The 16,791-nt window shown below is 39.9% G+C and overlaps 1 protein-coding gene across 1 annotated transcript; it reads right to left on the bottom strand.

Annotated features, from left to right (window-relative positions):
• Positions 1–9,705: 9,705 nt before the first annotated feature.
• On the bottom strand, positions 9,706–16,233 carry LOC143702588 (uncharacterized). The gene is made up of 14 exons (XM_077196573.1): positions 15,796–16,233; positions 15,408–15,500; positions 14,870–15,250; positions 14,166–14,267; positions 13,379–13,611; positions 12,619–12,797; positions 12,434–12,527; positions 11,982–12,326; positions 11,781–11,898; positions 11,577–11,668; positions 11,359–11,473; positions 10,346–10,618; positions 10,027–10,203; positions 9,706–9,943 (listed from the first exon to the last, which is right to left on the bottom strand). The coding sequence occupies exons 1-14, from the start codon at positions 15,947–15,949 to the stop codon at positions 9,756–9,758; spliced, it is 2,544 nt and encodes an 847-aa protein (XP_077052688.1). The 5' UTR covers positions 15,950–16,233; the 3' UTR covers positions 9,706–9,755.
• Positions 16,234–16,791: the final 558 nt, after the last annotated feature.

The following is a 16,791-nucleotide window of genomic DNA, read 5'->3' as shown; positions in this document are numbered from 1 at the left end:
CTTTCTATTTTTTTCCACAATTCCTCTACAGGTTTCGTTGACCTGACAGAGGTCAACGAAACAACTGGCTTCAACTGGCTTCTCAACACATAGGCTCAACAGTGTCCTCAATCGGAGCGGTCACTCACTTAGAAGTCAACACAAACAGGCTGTTAATGCATACAGCAGTATAGCCACTATGGAATTTGATTTTCTTTCCATACATGAGGACATTGAGGAGTGGGATGACAATGGCTTCGCCAGCCCTGAGTCTGAGGAAGAAGACACCTAAAGACCACTGCCAAACAACACACAGGAACTGGAGATTTGTACAAAAAATCTTGCCTTGCCTTTGTTTTAAATAGCTGTACCAAAGTATCTACAGGAAAGTTTTTGTAGATTTTGTGTGTATTTTTATTTTAAAAAATAGAAAAACATTGATTTATTTATCTCTTCTGACATTTGAGCTTGCTGGTTTCAGACCAAAACTGCTTATTGCTGCTTCTCATCATCTATGCATGGAAACATCTAATGAAGATTCAATGGCAGTCTGTAATTTTAACAAGTATAATTCTAATGTACTTTGGTATTTCCATAATGTATGTGGATTTATACTGTATTTGTATGCAATATGCATATACTACCCATATTATTTTTTTGTTATTTGTAGTTATAGCATACTGAATACTGTCAAATAGCATTGAAACCATAGATGTTTTTCTTTTATGTTTTCCATATGACATCATCTAAATGTACATACAGACAGACAAATCCAAACATTTTTCACTTACATCCTGTAAAACTATAAAGAAATGTCTTTGTTATGATGCATACATTTGCACCACTGTAATAAACCCATTTGATTGAATTGTCTGTTGTGTGAACTTAATATGCCAGTTAAATCCTTCAGTGGTGGACAGTAAATAAGTACATTTACTCAAGTACTGTAATTAAGTACAAATTACTGGTGTTTGTTCTTGTGTATTTTCTTTTCAGAAAACTGTTGAACATGATGGTTGTCTTGTGTAGACGCATTTTTGATGTGTAAATCTCACAAACAGATTACATTTCCTATAGAAATGTAATTTTTGGTTTTCATGAATGTGAAAAGAAAAGTGATTTATTTTATAAACCTTATTTTTCTGTTAGCTAAATTTCATATTCACAAATGTAAATTTTCTAAATGCAATCCTCTTTTTGTAAGATTTAAACTTGAAATGAAAATGTATTTTGAATCTATTGAGTTCTCAAAAAAATGTAAAAGCTATAAGAACAGTGGCTGTGTTTAAGGATTTGGCACTTAATCTGGATTAAAAAGACTGAAGGAGCTTAATCTGGATTGAAGGACTCAATTGTATTATGTTATGACAATAACTGTTGATGTTTTTTTTTTCCTTTTACGAGCATTTAATAAAAATAAAAAAATAAAAACAGATTGCATTTCCTGTGACTACTTCAAGATAAAAGGTCACTTGTGTTTTGCCAGTTAAATGCTTTTAATGTGAAGCTTTACAACGGTGGGGTTTTGCACACAAACAATATGAAGAGTATAAATTAAGGTACTCAACAGTTTATACAAGTACAGCTAGTACATTAGTTGATCGACAGAACTTTAATAGCCAGCTATTTAGTCATGTCATGTAAAAACATTTCATGGTTCCATCTTAACAAATGTGAAGATTTTCCTCTTTTCTTTTTGATTATTTTAATATATATTTGTAAACATTTTTAGGTTTAGACTGACGAAACAAGCAGTGTGAGGGTGTTACTTTTGGGCTATGGGCTCTCGATTCATAAAAATAAAAAAATCAGCAAATTCATCCATAATGAAATAATCATCTCATGCAGTCAGAGACAAAATTGTTCAACCACAACCAACTACTTTTACATTAGCACATGAGTACAATAATATCATGATAATAATATTACAACGTTTTTCTTTCAGCTTTGAATACTTTTACTTTCAATACTTTACATTTTCCTGATTATGCTTTCATAATTTTACTTAAGTAACATTATGAATGTGTTATTTTGACTTTTACTTTTACTTGTAACAGAGTATTTGTCCAGCAAATTATTAGTACTTTTACTTAAGTAAATGATCTGAAAACGTCATCCACCACTGACATCATTTGTAAGTACTTTTGGACACCTAATTGCATCTTTAGACCAATGCTGATGTTCATAAGTTTATGATTCTGGCCAAAACACTAAAATAGTCTGTTTGTTGCTTTGCTGTAGTACATATGTGCAGTATTGTTATAATACTAAATTTTAAAAATATATATATATAAAAATTGAGGTCGGGGCCTCAAAGTCCTCACCTAAACTATGCCTGAGCCAAGGCTGTGTCCATGAAAAGTTAAAATTGAAACTTTGTCGTAGGACTAAAACAAATATATTGTTGGAAAGGGCTTGACCTGGAGAGTAACATATGTCAGTCTGAAGGTTGTAAATGGCTCCTGCTTTGAAATATTGACCTCTGAACCTTGATTTTGGTGCATGTTGGAAAGCTTGTCATTCAGGAACAGAAGGGGCTACATACATGAAACCAACTGTTATAAATAGCTCTTGACTTCAGCTATATGACTATACCCATATGGATAGAGTCACCAAGAGGGGGTGCTGTCAAAAATGGTCAAACTTGATTTTCACCTGTTTAACAGTAAGGTATTTGAAATTTTATTACACAAATGTGATTCACATCAGCTTTAACCCATCAGTGTACTCTTACATCATTATTTACTCATTTCAATTTCAGTATATTGAGTCATATATTTTTAAACTACAATTCCCTCTAGCCGCGCCATGCCACTTGATACTAATTAGTATCGTATTTGTAGTTTTTCCTGTTTGCAAAGTTAGGCTGTGAATAGGGTTGTAAAAAGATGTATGCACTGAATATATTAAATATCTAGTACAGCCAAACTAGTACTTGTACACTGTATTTAGGTGTTGTATGATTAGAAAAAGTAAAGAATTTATTAAAGTGATTTATTAAGGCGATTTTAGCAAGTAGGCCTATATACACGCGTTTCATGATTATGTTCACTCTCGGCGGTAGTTACTTAAAGTAGTTCCTTAATTACACCTCGGAAGTGTAATTAAGGAGCTTTAGGCATTTGTATATTGTTTAATTAAAATTTCAAAACGTTTGTTCGGCCGCCATGACTTAAATAAAAGTGCTCCTGTTTGCTTATGTTGTACGTGTATTGTGTACAATACTGTGCTATGTAAATAACGTGGTCAATGTCAGTGTATGGTCAATGATATATGGACAGACCTGAAAAACACCCATCATAAATTAAAAAATGTACAGTGCGTACTCACGATGTTTGTAATAGGCTAAACTTACTAATATAAGGCTACAAATCACTCCTAAATGTGTAAATATGTATATATAATTTCCTTTCTTTTACTTCTTGTTATACAGATATAGATTACCTTTATCAAAGTCTCAACAGGCTATTAACTTTGCTAATGTCCATGTTAACTCTCCTTATGTGATTTATGTCCATATTAAATTCTGATTGTGGATTTACTGATTATCAAATAAAGTTTAACTGAAAGTTTTCAACCATCCCCTTGATAAAAAAAGTTCTTAAACTAGTTATGTCATAGATTGCAAAACTTCATAATAAAAGACAAATCTGTAAATGTCACATAGTACACTTCATTTATTTTGTTAGGTATAGTTCAAATTTCATAGCTTAAACTCTAGTTTGATATGAATAACAGAAATGGCAAATGAACAACAAATGTAGTACCAAAAACAACATTTTATTTATTTGCAATGTATGTTGCATATTTGCAGGCTAGCTGCATGGGAATGGAATCAGGCTGGCTGCCAGGATGGAGGCCAGGTCTTTCCACTGAGAAAAACAAAGAAAGAAAGAAAGAAAGAAAGAAAGAAAGAAAGTAAGTAAGTAAGTAAGAAAGAAAGAAAGAAAGAAAGGGAAGTTGAAGGAGAATTGGAAAGTATAATACACATTGGATTGATTGTCATGATTGTAACATTTACTGTTTTACAATACTTTGCAGAGTTGTGCAGTGCATCAAGAATCTGTTGTTCCAGAGTGGGGACGAGGCGATAAAATTATAATGTTAACCTAGTCTTGCATAGCCAGACCTATCTCCACACTAGAGCTGTGCCAGAGTTGGAGGAAGGTCTTGCTTAACCCATTATTATTCTGGTGTGTTTCCCTGTGCGTAAGATTACTTTTAAACAAGATATAAAACATCACGGTCATTATGGTATGTCAGTGTTACTCACAGTAACTGTTGCTCATGGAAAATATATATATATATTTATATATATATATATATTACATATTTTTAGATAGGCACAATACAGCTGGCAGGTGGAACAATAATGGGCCCAGTGCAGCAGCTTAAAATGTCAAAATGTTGTGTCTAAAAATTTTGTGTAGCCTGACCTAAGCCAAAAGACAACAGCCCATGTACGTTGGTCTGAAAAATGCTTGGAATGAAGACTAGCTGAATTATTGGAAAAATGTTGTTTAAATAATGCATTCCTACTTTGTGGCCTTTCCATAGTTACCTTTAAATAGTGAATTTCACTTTTGGTTTCATATGGCTGTGGATGCACAGTACAACATATCAGTATCCTCACAATTGTAAACAGCATACAAAAACGGTTTGCATTACCATTTTTCTTTAATTATCTCTACCCACGACAATGGAGAGAGCCAGGTGTGCTGAATTCTGGATGTGTGGAGCTGAGTGTAGTGGTGTGTGAGTGGAGAGAGCCAGGTGTGCTGGTTCCTGGATGAGTGGAGCTGAGTGTAGTGGTGTGTGGGTTGAGAGAGCCAGGTGTGCTGGTTCCTGGATGAGTGGAGCTGAGTGTAGTGGTGTGTGGGTGGAGAGAGCCAGGTGTGCTGGTTCTTGGATGTGTGGAGCTGAGTGTAGTGGTGTGTGAGTGGAGAGAGCCAGGTGTGCTGGTTCCTGGATGAGTGGAGCTGAGTGTAGTGGTGTGTGAGTGGAGAGAGCCAGGTGTGCTGAATTCTGGATGTGTGGAGCTGAGTGTAGTGGTGTGTGAGTGGAGAGAGCCAGGTGTGCTGGTTCCTGGATGAGTGGAGCTGAGTGTAGTGGTGTGTGAGTGGAGACAGCCAGGTGTGCTGGTTCCTGGATGAGTGGAGCTGAGTGTAGTGGTGTGTGGCTGGAGAGAGCCAGGTGTGCTGGTTCCTGGATGAGTGGAGCTGAGTGTAGTGGTGTGTGAGTGGAGACAGCCAGGTGTGCTGGTTCCTGGATGTGTGGAGCTGAGTGTAGTGGTGTGTGAGTGGAGAGAGCCAGGTGTGCTGGTTCTTGGATGTGTGGAGCTGAGTGTAGTGGTGTGTGAGTGGAGAGAGCCAGGTGTGCTGGTTCCTCGATGAGTGGAGCTGAGTGTAGTGGTGTGTGGGTTGAGAGAGCCAGGTGTGCTGGTTCCTGGATGAGTGGAGCTGAGTGTAGTGGTGTGTGGGTGGAGAGAGCCAGGTGTGCTGGTTCTTGGATGTGTGGAGCTGAGTGTAGTGGTGTGTGAGTGGAGAGAGCCAGGTGTGCTGGTTCCTGGATGAGTGGAGCTGAGTGTAGTGGTGTGTGGGTTGAGAGAGCCAGGTGTGCTGGTTCCTGGATGAGTGGAGCTGAGTGTAGTGGTGTGTGAGTGGAGAGAGCCAGGTGTGCTGGTTCCTGGATGTGTGGAGCTGAGTGTAGTGGTGTGTGAGTGGAGAGAGCCAGGTGTGCTGGTTCCTGGATGTGTGGAGCTGAGTGTAGTGGTGTGTGGCTGGAGAGAGCCAGGTGTGCTGGTTCCTGGATGAGTGGAGCTGAGTGTAGTGGTGTGTGAGTGGAGAGAGCCAGGTGTGCTGGTTCCTGGATGAGTGGAGCTGAGTGTAGTGGTGTGTGGCTGGAGAGAGCCAGGTGTGCTGGTTCCTGGATGTGTGGAGCTGAGTGTAGTGGTGTGTGAGTGGAGAGAGCCAGGTGTGCTGGTTCCTGGATGTGTGGAGCTGAGTGTAGTGGTGTGTGGGTTGAGAGAGCCAGGTGTGTTGGTTCCTGGATGAGTGGAGCTGAGTGTAGTGGTGTGTGAGTGGAGAGAGCCAGGTGTGCTGGTTCCTGGATGTGTGGAGCTGAGTGTAGTGGTGTGTGAGTGGAGAGAGCCAGGTGTGTTGGTTCCTGGATGTGTGGAGCTGAGTGTAGTGGTGTGTGAGTGGAGAGAGCCAGGTGTGCTGGTTCCTGGATGTGTGGAGCTGAGTGTAGTGGTGTGTGAGTGGAGAGAGCCAGGTGTGCTGGTTCCTGGATGTGTGGAGCTGAGTGTAGTGGTGTGTGAGTGGAGAGAGCCAGGTGTGCTGGTTCCTGGATGTGTGGAGCTGAGTGTAGTGGTGTGTGGGTTGAGAGAGCCAGGTGTGCTGGTTCCTGGATGAGTGGAGCTGAGTGTAGTGGTGTGTGGGTTGAGAGAGCCAGGTGTGCTGGTTCCTGGATGAGTGGAGCTGAGTGTAGTGGTGTGTGAGTGGAGAGAGCCAGGTGTGCTGGTTCCTGGATGTGTGGAGCTGAGTGTAGTGGTGTGTGAGTGGAGAGAGCCAGGTGTGCTGGTTCCTGGATGTGTGGAGCTGAGTGTAGTGGTGTGTGAGTGGAGAGAGCCAGGTGTGCTGGTTCCTGGATGTGTGGAGCTGAGTGTAGTGGTGTGTGGGTTGAGAGAGCCAGGTGTGCTGGTTCCTGGATGAGTGGAGCTGAGTGTAGTGGTGTGTGGGTGGAGAGAGCCAGGTGTGCTGGTTCCTGGATGAGTGGAGCTGAGTGTAGTGGTGTGTGGAGGGATGGAGCCTGGTTTTGTGATGGTGTGGCTGGTGTTTCCTGTTGTGGTGACTGGTCACACGGCACCAAATGTAAGATGAAGTTCTCTTCTTGAGGCAGTTGGTCTGGGTTGAGTCTTGTCCAACCTATAAATGGACATGGAACACACACAAATATAATATATAACATGCAGTTAGGCCAAAGTGAAAATAAATGCAACCCAAATCAACCTAGACGGTAAAAAAAGATGGATTTTACCCACAGGATTCTGAAAGGCATGGGGCAGAGGAGTCAAGGAAGAATGGAGAATGGGTTAGATATGTGTTCTTTCAACAGCTGTTAAGTATTGCCATTATTGTGTCACAGTCTAAGACGCAAAGAACATTGTCATCCATTGTAAGCTTTGTGCGACCATCAAAATGTTTACAATCACTAACAATTCTAAATCTAATTTATTGAAGCAGCCATGTAAAACTTATAAAAAGAAACGTCAGTGCTGGGGGTGTAGGATGCTACTGCCAGTGATGCATGCACTCGTCAGGAGAGTGGTATTAAGCAAAGTTGAATCTTCTGTAAAAACGCTGAATACTGCTCTTATAAATACATGTGCAGAACAACATTAGTTCACAAATCGGAGTTGACTTGCTTTATTTTTTATTTCAGCCAGTGATGTTAGGAAACGTTATGTTTTGTAAAAAAACATACTCCATGCTGCTCTTATCAATATGCTATTAGTTAAATAGCATTAGATAGCTATTAGTTGGGACAGTTTATTATTTTTAAATATGCACATTGCTTCTCTGTATAGCATCACCTGGTCGGAGAGGCAGCAATGTGTAAAGTTTGGCTGATTGTTGACTCCTAATGTTAATTATTGTTCCAGTAAAGTGGATTCATTTCTAAAATAAGCGGACTAAACAGGTTATTTGTCACTTTTTAGAAAGGGGCAGGGTGCGGGATAGTAAAAGTAATATAGTAACGTGACAAGTAACGTAACTAGTAACTTTTAATTTCCTGTAAAAAGTAAAGTAATATTATAACTTTTACAGGAGTAATTCCTGAGTAACTTGCCCAACACTGGTTGTGGTCTCAGTGACTTTCATGCCGTTAGGTTCTTTTTTGCACATCCAATCTCTATTCGCAGTGGCACAAGTAGTAGAATTACTTTTGACTCCCATTGGTTTTAAAAAATACATTAACACAAGTTAGTCTTAAAGGGCAAAATGAGTAGGATTGTCTCGTGCTGTTTAAACACGATTCACTTCGGTTACATTCTAAAGCACAGATAAACTTGACCGGTTGACCCCACCTCCACAGAACCCTGTTGGAAGGAGCCACATTGGCGGATTTTTTGTGAATACAGCCAAAGCCACCATCAGCCTTTAATATAGGTCTGCTATAAGTGTGTGTGCAGCTCAGACAGAGACAGAACACAGACGAGAGAGATGGAGACAGCAATGTAACCTGGTTTCTGCTTTACTATAGAGTCAGAGTCCCGTCTTTTATTTTATGAGAAACCACAGGAAGTCCTGTTTCCCATTTGCGCTAGCTTCCCAGCTGAGTGTTTAGGCCCAGTCAAAACTATGCAGCCTCTATGCAGGAAAAACCCTGCAAAAGCTTATCGACATACAGCTGTGTGAATTTAAATAATCAAAGTACTGACATTTTTATTGATTGGATTTAGCTGGAGGTCACTAATTTAGCTTTAGCACACTTCCAGGCTGGTCATCTGGCTGAAATGCAAACTGTGACTAAATAAGTCTGCTGGTGGTCTTGTGCCAAAGCTTTCAGCATATTTGATTTGACAGTGAGTGTGACTCATTAAAAAGTTCAGCCTCAATGGCGCTCCCACTTTAGCTGCGGATTTCAAAATTTCCAATAACTTAAAACTACCAAGCAGATAGAAGTGATGTATTTTAAAGCACAGGTGACCCCTGCCATCATCCCAAAGCAATTTTTGTTCTTGTTTTCCACAATACCAGCTCTTTAAAATGACTCTAGGTTGCAGCTAGGCTACAGCCAGATCAGAATTTCTAGTCTTTGCTGTTTGGAAAATGTGACAACACCAACAATTGTACAACGGATAGTGAATATATGCATGTGTATGCATTTCAAGGTTAAATAAATGCAACCTCACCTTCAACCATCAATTTGTAGATGGCATCCACATTGTCAAGGCATGTCTTCGCTGATGTGCTAAGGTTGGCATGCATTGGCAGCATTAGTTTAATTTGGCACTTCCCTGTCACCACCTTAGGAGGATGTGCAATCAGCAGCAGAGGCTTCATGCCAAGGGCATACAACTTCTCAAGCTGTAACAGAGAGGTAGAAAGATCAATTAGATATATACACAAAACTTGTTTTAGGTGAAGAGATGTCACTTTCGCTTTGTAATAAATCCATGTCACTAATCAATAGATTAAATTACGTGACAATTAAAAATTACGAGACCAACAGTCGCATAAAGTGACGGCATCAGTGTCACATTAAGTGACGGCATCACCGTTGATGGTTTCCTTTCGTCTTAATCCGACAACGAGGGATTAACATGAATGTCTATCTGACGGACCCCTGGCGAACTTCAGGCGTGTGCATGTGATTGTAACATGCGCGAGGGGTGGCGTGTGCATGACCTGTGATTGACACTGACAGTCAGATCTCACACCCCCCTGCGCTGATTGGACCCGATGATCCGGGAGCAGTGGATTTTTGCAAAACAAATAACACGCTCCAGAAGGGTAGGTGGACTTAGAAGCTCGGGTTTTTTTCTAAAACCACTTTATTAATGTTGTTCTGTCGGATTATAGTGTCGATTTCACTGAATATGATCAAAAAAATTTTGCCGACGGCAGCTTTAACTGGTGATTTTTTAGGACCTGCCCCCACTACTAAAAACAAACAAACAAACAAAGGAAACACTGACAAATATAAGAAATCAAACCAAAAGTGAGTTAATGGTCATTTATAACTTCGAGAGCTCCTCAAACTGACAATCCTCAATCTGACAGTTCAGAATCACTGTCGTATCCATCCCAATCATTCTGGAAGTCCATACTTGTTCCAGTCAAAACTTGAGCATAACAGTCTCTTGCATGCTTCATCATTCTGGTCACTTCTTGCTTCTTTCTCAAAGTTAAGCTGAGGAAACCCTTGATCCCTTCTTCATTTAGAGCCCACAGCTCACCTTATGGGAGTAAAACAAAAAATTATCAGAAAAAAAATTACAATGTAGAGTATAGTATTACAACACATTACTTAAATACGTACTTTGCAATGCCTCACTGGAAAGCTGGGATGACATCTCCTTGAGTGTGTCTGCACGAGTGGAGAGAGATTTCCAATGCTTTGCCATCTCAGAAAGAACAATCTTCTTCTCCTCCTCAAGTCTCCTTATTGCCATCACAACATCAAACGCCTTCCTCTTGGTTTTCAAATCTACAGCGTCTGGGATACAGTTGTGGAAAATAAGTAAATTGTAAGTATGATTATTTTTCAAATAATATTTGAGATAATCTGGGATAAGGCATAATTGGTTTTGTGCCACTATGTGAATCAAACAAAATTGTCAACAGATTTGTGTACATACCACCATGTGAAAGTTGCCATGGCCAAACTGTCTCGTCAGAGAGAATGATGTCAAAGACGATTCTTTCTGTATCTGGAACCATACTGTTGTATTTTTCAACGACAGAGCTAAGAATGGCCTTCTCCTCTCTGATTTTGCGCCGAATCCGGGCCCGACCTTTGCTGCCATCAGTGTCTTTGTAAAGGCGCTGGGACCTTCTTTTAATGCTGGCCACCAGCACCTCCATTCTACTGGTCACCGCGTCAAGATCGGCATTCTTTTGGGATGTTGTTGCTGAGAAGAAAAGAAGTGTAAACATTTCACTTACATTTTCATGGCAGTAACTGAAACGAGCTAAGTCTCAGTGTAACACAGAACGCCACAGGGAAGTCATAAGGATTATCCCTCTTTGCTTCTTTTTTTTTCTTTATAAAAAAAATGCTCCTGGAGGAAGGACAGGTGAGTCTCAATAATCATTTCATATTTATTAGCGTGTATAGGAAGTATGTAACAGGGTACCAAAGAAAATGACAAAGTAGCCAAGATGGGATCCGCTAACTGCAAGAAATGTCGGAAACACTTTATTTTACGGTGTCCTTGTTACATATGTTACATGAACTTAAAATAGTAATAACAATAAATTATGCATAATTACATGTAACTAACCCTCAACCAAATCCTAATCCTACCCTAACCCTATAGTAAGTACATGTAGTTAATTAATATTACTCTGTACTTAAATGTATAATTACACTGTGACAAGACAAGGACACCTTAAAATAAAGTGTGACCGAAATGTCCAATGTTCCAACTTTTGGACTGTGCACCATTCAGGTACTTTCAGGGCACTTTGTTTTGACATGATTTCCAGTGTGCATGCACTACATACTAAAATTTGGCATTTTAATTGCACAAGTACATGACCAAGAAAACAGTGTATGTATGATTTCATTTTAAAACAGTAATTACTTGCAGAAGCATGTCTCCCATTATTCTGCAGAACTGAGACATTGAAATAATAGTATAACTATCACCTTCTGCCCACTCCTTAATATCAGTGACCCAGCCCTCAACTTCAACCTGTGTCACTGCCAGCTTGATTTTCATGCTTTCCAGGTCCTGAAGTTGGCTTTCCAGGCGTTTTGTGGCCTTCAAATAACAAAAAAAGGAAACAAAAGAAAAATGTTATACCTACAAAAATATACAATAGAAAGTATTTACAATATAAGAAAATAACAATACTCATCTCTACCTTCTGATATCGGCAGGCAAGTGAAGCAGCCAAGTTATTAAACTTTTGCTGATTCCAGCGCATGGCCATCAGTGTGAGCATGTCTGTACGTCCTGCAAAAAAGAAAAAAAATACACGAATCTGTGTTGTACCACATGTCCCTCACTGGCTACAATTTTCTTGTAACACTTTCAATCTAAGTAGTGCAGTGTGTGGTTACCTTACCTGCTTTGGACATGTGCTTCGTGGTCACAGCAATCCTAGAGAGGAAGGCGTTACACTGCTCAACCTCCTCCCCAAGTGTCAATCCGGCCCCTTGCTGGTAAGCTCCACTCCATTTAACCTATTGAAGAAAATACTTAAAAGCTGCCAACATACCTTTGCAGGTGTTTAGGGACAGTTAATAACCTGGTAATGTTTTCTTACCTCGCATTTAAAATCATGGGCTTTGGCATGAAACACTGAGAGGAATGGTTTCATGCCCAGAAGGTGCTGGAGCTCCGGGCAGCTTTTTGTCACTTTGTTGAGGTAGGGCCAGTACTTGCAGGTTACATCCATGGCAAAAAAGCTTATTGACTTATTTGCCAGCTTGTTCTGCAGGTAGAGGGGATAAGCATATATTTCTCCCCTGAACATGTTGAGAGCGCCGAGAAAAACTCCATGTCGACAGACCGCAAGCTCAAGTCCCTCCTCATCAATTTTACTAGAGGATCTCTGAGAAGTTTCCCTGGCAGCTGACCACTCCCCTCCACAGACACCTCTTCCAGAGACCTACAACATGGAAAAAGGTTGATATAAATAGTCAGGACTCACCCAAACAATGTCAACTGTAAAATGTTATTGGTGGTGTTTTTAGAAATATTATACAACAAGTTTACATGGTTGGTGTTGGAATGAATGTAATCCACAAATCGTTCTACTTCATCATCTTTTGCAATGAAGATGCCATCAAATAAGGCTTGTTCTTCAGATCTAAATGAAAGAAAGGTACACATTGACCTTCAATATGACACAGCAAAGGTTACTTTAACAACACTGCAAATTACACACATTTTGTAAGTACCTTGCTGCGTTCTTAAAGCGGTAGTGCTTGCGATTTCCGTCCACAGAAACAGCAAGCATGTCTGGGGTGCATGCAGGACAGATAAAATGCTCCTCCCTGCAGATCTTATCCACTTCAAATCTAACAGCCTCCCACTCCAAAAAGCTTTTTCTGAAGCTGTCTGCTGTGATCTTCCCAGTCTGTTTCAGAATAGTAAAACATGTCAACATAATTCACAGTTAACTTAACTAAAGTGAATAAGGTCAAAGGTGACACCAAATCCTCCTGCATCGAGCCTCCACAGGCAGCCGCTCAGCCAAGTGCATCATTGGAAATCTTTTGGCTCTTTGTATGTCATGGACAAAAAGCATCACGACCAAAGTCCCCAAAAAAAAAGACTCCCACAGCAAACTTAACCAATGTCTTTATGGACCTATTTGTTTTTTTCTGAATGCAAACTGCATGACTAGGATGTGACATCACTACTTGATCTTATACACAGGTCTAATGTTTTGAGTGATTGAGTTGATAAATTGCTCCAATACTTTTGTACATTTAGTGTACGAATTTAGATTTTTTACTGAGTGGTAGTTTTTACACAAAGACTTTGAATCTTAGATGATGTTCTATCAATGTATCGAGTATAGCTGAATCACTGTTTTGATTTCATCAACATGCTCCAATTATAATAATCAATGTGTTGATAATGTCACCATAGTCATTCTGCGATACACATCAATACTAGTACTAGTTGTTAGTGATTCCCACCACTCATACTCACACGGCCAAAGCGGACAGTTCGTTGATCAAGCATTCTTAAGAATGCTTGGTAGGACAGTCCTGGTGCTGCCATCTTCAATTCTTCATAAGAACAAAAAACATCTGTAGCGTACACAGTGGAAAAGTGAAGGGTAGCAGGCCAGTAGTCATTACGGACTAAGTCATCCACTCCAGCGCTCCATGTGGCTTTGCATGCCTCACATTTCATCTCAGGCATACTGAGATCATATCGTCCTGGAAAAATCAGGAAAAGTAGCCTACATTACTATCACCTATGTAGTACATTCAGAACTAATAAAACTTAAAATCAGACATCTGGCAGTCTTTCTCATTTGTCAAGTGCCTCTTTTGTGAGACAGAACGCAAAACTGAACATCCCTCCTACCTATCCTGGGTCTTTCACAGGCGGGAGATGCACATAAGGTTATAGATGCGGGCGGGAGCGGGACTAAAACACATTATTGCGGAACGGGACAGAATATTGCGGGAACGGGGGGGGGGGGGGGGGGGGGGGCGCAGGACTGAAAATCCTGCCCAGCGCAGACCACTATAGGGAACGTTTGAATAGAAATAGATCAGGACACATTTACAAAGCCAATAGCACAGCCTTGTTTTTTTTTTTTTCAAATAGGACAATGAAAAGTGTCAGGAAGCGAGTGGGAGAGCCCTATGGGGTGTAATCAGGTTAAAGTCCAACCCAGGTCCCTATGGGCACTTTGCCCAGAATGTGATATGGACGCTAAAGCCACTTGATCTGGAATGTTCCCTTAAGTTCATTTTATTCTTACCATTCATTGTAACCACAGCAACAACTTTTCCTGTGTTGACACTCAACGATCCCGGAGAACAACTACATATTTTTTTGGGCATCTCCAATGGCACAATACACACTGAAAGACACATCATATGCAGGGATTAAAGACATGCATCATCCTATGTACTAGCTAGGAAGTATTCTGCAATCATTTTCTTTTTCTTTTTTCATTAATGATTTGAAAAGCTTTAAAGATAAAAGGTCATTAAGTGTGTTTCAGAGAAAGTACTCAAAAAATTCTCGTGAAGCCTATTATACTGTAAAGTTATTTAAATAAACTGAGAATGGGACTAGGGCTGCACAATATATAATTGCACTTTTTCTGACAGATAAAGCGATTACCATTTCCAATACGATTTTTGAATGTGTATGATTTGATTCAGTTCAATATTCCAAATGTCTCTTTAATTTGTGCCACCCCTGATAGGTAAGCACAGCCAGAGTACAAGACTATCACCCACTGACCGATTGAAGTTCACCAATCAGAGTTTTTGTACCCTTCACACACCCACCAACCAGAAGTTGCACAGTCAAGGAGGATGACGTGAATATAAAAGTCAAATGTCACAAATGATATTTGAAGATTTTACCATTAGGCAGTTGTGTTGGATCATATTGCAATTATGATTGCAATAATTGTGCAGCCCTAAATAAGACACTCAAAGAAATACAGCTTACCACACTGGGAAAGAGCCCTCTCCACGACACAGGTTGTTAGAGGCAATGGCTGAAAGAATCCAGCTATTGTTGCATCCCTGTTGTGGAAGACATGGTTTCGGTGTATACTGACATCACAATCAGCACAGAAGAATGGTTGTGGTCGGCAGTCACGACAACGGACAGCAGCTGGACTGCTGCCACATTGTTGGCAGATCTGAGTGTTCACATTTTGTTGTGCCACCATGGTATTCACCAGACAGGGTCTCTCTTTCTCCCACCTCTCTGAGAGGAGACTTTTTCGAGTAGACCAGTCTGAGGAAGCTCGTGGTGGTGCTGGTGCCATTTCCTGATCATCCAAGTCATCACCCTGTGAGTGGTTTAGCTCTTCAAGGAAAGTCTCTGTTAAAATAGTACATCATATTTAAAAACAATTTTCTACACTATCAAAGTGTGCAACATGTTGTCGGTTATTCTGTCGCAAAAACATGTAATTTACATTCTAATTATTAGAATCTATAAACATAATGAACTAATAGACACAAAATAAAGAACATACCAACAGTATCAGGAGGACAGTAGTTGGTTATCTCAAAGCTGTTGTCCAACATCCTAGTATGAGAACCAGTCTTACGACTGTAGCTGTGACTAGCTGTAGCAGAAAATAAAACCCAAATCAACCTTTACAGCATTACAATTCCATAGATTTTGACAAGCTAATTTTATTCCACACAATGATACATACTTTTATTGGCCCAATTTCGTTGTCTATACCACTTTGGATGATCATGAGTATGTAATAAAAACCTCATATCTCATACCAGACACATGACTGATTCATGTATTCAATCCCAAGTGGTAAAACAATCTATATCTCCGTTTTAGATATATGTGAAAAATCACAGGAGTACTCCTTTAAGTAATATGACTGAAAAAAGAAAACTGACCCGTTTGGTTTCGGGATGATCTCGGTCTGTCATAGACAACATTTCCATCACTGTCTCTCTTCAGCCACCTGACAGGTTGATGGCTAGTGGATGGTGCTGCCTCCTGGCCTGGTTGATGGATGGTGGATGGTGCTGCCTCCTGTTCTCCCGGCATCTTATTGATGAAATCTTCCAAGATCTGGAGTTCATAATTTAATTTAGAATGTTCAACAAGCTCATCAAGCTCATTAAGGACCTGTTTGAAATTGGAATTGTCACTCACGATGAACAAGGACAAACAAGACAACACTAAAGGGATAGGGGGGAAGAGCAAAAACAACAGAGAACCAGACAGACTAACAACAATTAACTAGACAAAAGTGGCTCTTAAAAGTGCCTTTGTTTTTGCTTTGTAACGAAGCTGAGGTTTTGAAGTAAATGATGAAGGGACTAGGGAACCTGTTGAGAGAGGGGAAAGATAATAAATTCAGATTTGAAGATCATGCTACATACAACTACATAAATACTAAATAACTGAAAGGTTTAAGAACTTGAGAAAATGTTGGTCTAGTTTGCCCATGCTTTGGGCTGTGGTGGGGAGGTCTGTGGGTGCTTATAATATTAGGCCAGAATACTGTAGGGCTGGGTGTTACCTGCAAACTCACAATACAATAACTCACTAGGTATGGACTGATCTTGACACTCATGTCTGATATTGATACCAACCATTCAAAATGCCAGTTTGGCTGATAATCAGTGCCATTTTTTAATCTGTTTATGTTATTTCTTTAACTTTTTCCCTGTGATCCTTTTTATCAAATAGTTCCCTCAGCAGTCATAGTAGTTTAGAACACTAGCTTTTAATTAACACTGATTTAATTTCTTTAATTTAATTTAACTGATTTAATTTAATTTACACTGACTAGCATGTGTATAAATGGGCACAAAACACTGGGCAAAGAGCAACGACACACAACAACAAGAAGAATCCCAACGCAGACATACATTACAGCTAAC

The sequence above is a fragment of the Siphateles boraxobius genome, unplaced genomic scaffold (assembly GCF_051911475.1).
Source record: "Siphateles boraxobius isolate OS27281-9 unplaced genomic scaffold, OSU_SipBor_1 35, whole genome shotgun sequence".
NCBI lineage: Eukaryota > Metazoa > Chordata > Actinopteri > Cypriniformes > Leuciscidae > Siphateles > Siphateles boraxobius.
Note: the sequence above shows the minus strand (reverse complement) of the source record. Positions and strands in the feature narration are given on the sequence as shown.